At 41.7% G+C, this 5,125-nt stretch overlaps 2 protein-coding genes across 2 annotated transcripts; one reads left to right on the plus strand and one right to left on the minus strand.

Moving 5' to 3' along the window:
• Positions 1 to 915: 915 nt before the first annotated feature.
• M421DRAFT_56807 (uncharacterized protein) lies at positions 916 to 2,777 on the plus strand (the record flags this gene model as incomplete). The annotated part of the gene is made up of 2 exons (XM_033595442.1): positions 916 to 1,134; positions 2,643 to 2,777. Coding segments are annotated over 2 exons (354 nt in total), but the record flags the coding sequence as incomplete, so codon positions are not given.
• A 792-nt stretch (positions 2,778 to 3,569) lies between these two features.
• On the minus strand, positions 3,570 to 4,097 carry M421DRAFT_409215 (uncharacterized protein; the record flags this gene model as incomplete). Its single annotated transcript, XM_033590367.1, has 1 exon — positions 3,570 to 4,097. A coding segment is annotated over one exon (279 nt), but the record flags the coding sequence as incomplete, so codon positions are not given.
• Positions 4,098 to 5,125: the final 1,028 nt, after the last annotated feature.

Below are 5,125 nucleotides of genomic sequence, written 5' to 3' on the forward strand. Positions count from 1 at the left end.
GCTGAATAGCCTTAGGCCTGCCTCTTCTTTCTAACCCTGTTACAACAAGTTAAGTTGTAATTTTGCCTATCATAAAGCTAGCCTTGTTAAAGTTGTACACGTCATTATCGCAGATGCCGTACTTAGCCTTTGTCTCCTCTACAAGCTCAAACCAGCTCCTAATTAGAGCTAGATCCTCGCATAGAGCTCTCTGCCTATCGTATGCTCGATTGAAACGCGTCCTAAGACTGTCCGTACGCTTGACAAAGTTGCTTAGCCAGTCTCTGCCTACAGGAGAGCTACCACGCGCTAAGAGTAGCTTATCAGCCATATCACGTACAGCTGCGTACGTAGGCGAAAACCCACGTGTATCTAGATCCAGTATATGCTTTACTATTACCTCCTCCTCTTGCTTAGTAAGCTTCTTTAAGTTGGGCTGGCAATCATGTCTAGCAGGTTTGCTAGTGTGTTGGTGGTGGAGGGTAGCGCGAGAGACTTTAAACGTTACTGCAGCACGCCTTTTAGTCTGAATTTGATTTGCATTAAGAGCTAAGATTGCAAGGTGTATATCAGTCTTACAAGAAGCGTGTTGGGCTATGTTTGGTGGAGCCATAGTCGATTTATAGTTGTAGGGTATAGAAATTTGGTGGGGTGGCTCACTCGCTTCGATGGCTCACTCGCTAAGTATTTACGTTAGTACTTACTATAACGTGTTTCACCACCGAGCCGCGCACCACCACTGAGTCGCGCGGCCCTACGAACTTTGCGACTATTACATCTGTTACAAAGATGCCACCACAACACAACACGCAATTAATCTACAATAAAGGCATACTTTACCTTGTAATCCAGGCTACAAATACTACTGTGTCTAATAGTACAAAACACGTGTCTAGAGCGTTCAATGTTCCTGAATTAACCCTAAGAGACTAACACGCTAGAAAACACACACAACGTAACTGTAAAGCTAACTTAAAGAAGCCTAAGAAGACAGAAGAGGACGCAATAGTTACACGTATACTAGAGCTAGATGAGCAAGGGATAGGCCCTACAAGGACTATGGTAGAAGAAATGGCCAACAATCTGCTCGCTGCGCGCGGTAAAGGACCTGTTGGCAAGAACTGGGTAGACAGGTTCAGAACGCGTACTAAGGAAGTCAAACTTCAATGTAGCTATCTATACAATTATTAACAAGCCCTAAACAAAGACACACGCGTTATAGAGCCCTAGTTTAAGCTAGTAAGAAGAACAAAGAAGAAGTACAGGATCCTAGATAAAGACATACACAACTTTAATAAGTCTAGCTTTATAATAGGCATAATTGCTGCTTAAATAGTCTTTACAGGCTCTAAGATGCAAAGCAATCCTAAGAAGATACAGCTAGGCAACTGTAACTAGGTCACAATTATCTAGGGCATCTGCGCTGGCAGATAGGCCATCCCACCCTTTATTATCTTTGGTGGCAAGGTCCTTATAACAAGCTAGTATCTAGGACTACCTCGCAACTAGGTAATTAAGACTAGCGCTAACAGCTAGATAACTAATAAGCTTGGCCTGAAGTGGTTGAAGCACTTTAACGCGCATACAAAGGAGCGTACTATTAGCGTGTACTGTCTGCTAATTATAGACAGCTATAAGAGCCACAACAGTTACTAATTCCTTAAGTACTGTGAGGAACAGAAGATTATTACTCTCTGTATGCCTCCTTACTTGTCGCACCTGTTGCAGCTGCTTGACGTAGGCTGTTTTGCCCCTTTAAAGCGCGCGTACTCTGCTAAGATTAACAGCTAGGCAAGGTACTCTATCACACAAGTTAAGAAAGAGACCTTCTTACTAGCCTTCTATATTGCCTTTAACAAGGCAATTACAAAGAAGAACATCTTAGAAAGCTTTCAAGGCGCTAGCTTAGTTCCTTACAACCTAGAGCAGGTGCTATTAAAGCTTAATGTGGTGCTTTGTACGCGAACACCTGCACTATTAGAGACCACCCTGTAGGAGTCCAAAACACTAGCTACTATAAAGGAGGTAGAGGCGCAATTAATACTTATTTATAAGCGCATACAAAGGCACATAGAATTACTAATCTCTCCTCTTCTATAGGCTGTAAATTCGCTTGTAAAAGGCATAACGTGTTTCACAAGCGAGCGCCGCACCCAACCGAGCGCCGCACTCTCGCTGCCAGAACGCCGGCGCAACAACAGCGCGTAATGTCTCAACCACAACAAGCTCCTACACTCTATACTAAAGCTAATGTACAGCTTGCTATATCTAATATCTTAAGAAACTAAATTTAAAGTATCTAACGCGCTGAGAAAGTCTACAAAGTGCCTAAACAAACAATCTAACGCTAACACAACAGAACACGCTCTTAACGCGACTGTGAGCTAAATGCAAAGCGCCTTACAAAGTTAGAAGAGGAGGCAGTTATACTACGTATACTTAAGGAATCTGCGCGTGGCCTACCCTCCTTAAAGGCAGACGTACAAGATATGGCAGATAAACTGCTAAGAGAGCGCGGCGCAAAGCCTGTTAGCAAGAACTAGGTTGACAACTTAGTAAAGCGTACACTAGAGCTCTAGAAGCGGTGGACCCGCCTATACGATCGCCAGCGGGCTGCCTGCGAGGACCCAGCAGTTATCCAGCCCTAGTTCACGCTTGTTTAGTCTATAAAGGCGAAGTATAGTATTATAGACAAGGATGTGTACAACTTTAATAAGTCTAGCTTCCTAATAGGCAAGATCTTGTTAAAGCTAGTAGTAACAGGCTTAGAGAAGCCTAGGAAGCAGAAGAAGATCTAACCTAGCAATTGTAAGTAGGTTACCTTAGTATAAGGCATTAGGTTAATAGGGAAGGTTATCCTACTATTCCTTATCCTTATAGGCAAGGTTCTTATCTCTAACTAGTTTACTAAGGACCTCCTACAGGACTAGGTTATTAATATTAGTCCTACTAGCTAGACTAACAAAAATCTAGTGCTTGCCTAGCTCTACTACTTTAATACGCATGCAAAGCTATTTAGGGTCTACTAGCTACTTATTATTAATAGCTATAAGAGCCACTGCTTAGTGGCTTTCCAAGATCTCTGCAGAGAGAAGAAGATAATCACTCTCTGTATGCCCCCGCACTTGTCGCACCTGTTGCAGCCACTTGACGTCGCCTGCTTCTCGCCACTAAAGCGCTTGTATAGCGACAAGGTTTCAGCCTTAGCACGTAGTTACATCTACTATATTAATAAGGAAACCTTCCTGCTAGCCTTTAAATTAGTGTTTAGTAAGGCGTTTACTAGAGAGAACGTTCGCGCAGGCTTTAGAGGTGCTGGACTAGTCCTACACAACCTAGAGGTGGTGTTATTAAAGCTTGATATGCGCCTGCGCACGCCAACGCCACCAAAACCTAGCAACATTGCCTAGGAGCTAAAGACACATGCACTGCTTACAAAGTAGAGGAGCAGTTAACTCTAATTTAAAAGTAGATTTAAATCTTTTAAGGGTCTCTAGCAAGTTTGTTAGATAAGCAGGTTAAACAGTTAGCAAAGGGCGCTTAACAGATAGCTTATAATATAGTGTTAATATAGGAGGAAATAGGCTGCCTTGATTGATTGATTGATTGATTGGTTTAACGTCCTGTGTGAGTCTAAGACTATATAGGACGAGAGCAGTGAGGCTGCTCTAGTAATTTACAAGTTTTCTCTGTGTAAGGGAATAGTATATATAGGTTCGTAGACATATAGTGAGAGCCTGTGCTCTAGTTATAAACCAAGGAAATTAGTTGTCTGTTGTTTGCTGTAGGTACTACTTGCGTGTGCCTACTTTAGTTTCTTGAATAAAAGCTAGTGTAGCTTAGATTCCCCTGTTTGTGTCTAGGAGAAGGGACATTGTAAGTCTTGTCTCCTGTAGGCTGCTCTTTATTTTCTTTCTTGCTTCTCTGTAGTTTCTACAGCTAAGTAGTAGGTGTTGAGGTGTTTGTGTATATCCACAGCTGCATTTAGAGCTTTCTGTTTTTTGTATATTATATAGATATGCTTTATTGTATCCATGTCCCAGCTTTAGCTGGTAGTATGCGCTTGCAATTTCTCTTCTAGTGTTTTTTAGCAGTGTTATCTTGCTTGTTAGTTTTAGCAAGAATCTTGCTGCGTAGGTGCTAGGATTTTTAAGCTTTGCTTTTGTGGAGTAGGCTTGGAGTTTCTGTTGCCACTCTTGTCTTGCAATAGCTTTAATCCTAATACCTGTCATTGCAAGGCTTGTAGTATTAGATGCTAGTTGCTGTTTTGTAGCTTGTTTTGCCAAGACGTCTGCTTTTTCGTTTCCTGTAATATCTAGGTGTCCTAGGGTCTAGTGTAGGCTAATTATTGCGCCTTTGCTGTTAATTGCCTTTGCTGCGTTTGTGCAGCAGATTTGCCAAGCTTGTCTAGGGTTATTAGAAGGAGTCTTTAGCCTTAGAATAGCTGCCTAGTTGTCTGCAAAGACTTAGATCTCTTGTGTTGCTGTAGCTATAGAAGCTGTAAACTTAAAGGCTCTTGTTATGCCTTCTAGCTCTCTATTGTATACAATCTAGCCTTTGCCAATATTATATTTAGTAGAGTAGATTTCTTTGGCCTGCTGTTTATAGTCTAGAGCAGTAACTCCTATTCCTATTCCTGTGCCTTTCTTAATAGAAGAGGCGTCTGTATAGATAGCAAGTAGGTTGTCTCCTAGTCTCTGTAGCATTTGCTTTTTGTGTTGCTCTGCTTCTTCTTCTTTAGAGAGTTTAGAGATCTCTGCTGTGTATAATATAGTCTTATTCTAGGGGTAGAAATAGTAGTCCTGCAGTTTTTCTTCTTCTTTGCTAGGAGTAGCGTTTTGTATTAATTGTATAATTTGTATAAGCTAAGTAGGTGGGCCTGTTCTTAGCCTTAGGAGAGCAGCTTCTTCCTCTTGTTCTATACTAGACTCTAAGTCTTCTCTTTATAACTATAGAGTAGCTTTTAGAGTCTTAATTATAATGTAAACAGGGTAGTTTTTAGGTAGCTTTCTAGCTCTAAAGGCGTACTTTCTTAGAGCAGTATTCAGTCTTATAGCAGGGGGAGGAAGTGCTGCCTCTGTCTCCTGTGGTGCTATAGGAGAGGTCCTAAAGGTTCCTAGGATTTTTCTTAGGGCAAGATTCTGCA

The sequence above is a fragment of the Didymella exigua genome (genome assembly GCF_010094145.1).
Source record: "Didymella exigua CBS 183.55 unplaced genomic scaffold M421scaffold_6, whole genome shotgun sequence".
NCBI classification, from domain to species: Eukaryota; Fungi; Ascomycota; class Dothideomycetes; order Pleosporales; family Didymellaceae; genus Didymella; species Didymella exigua.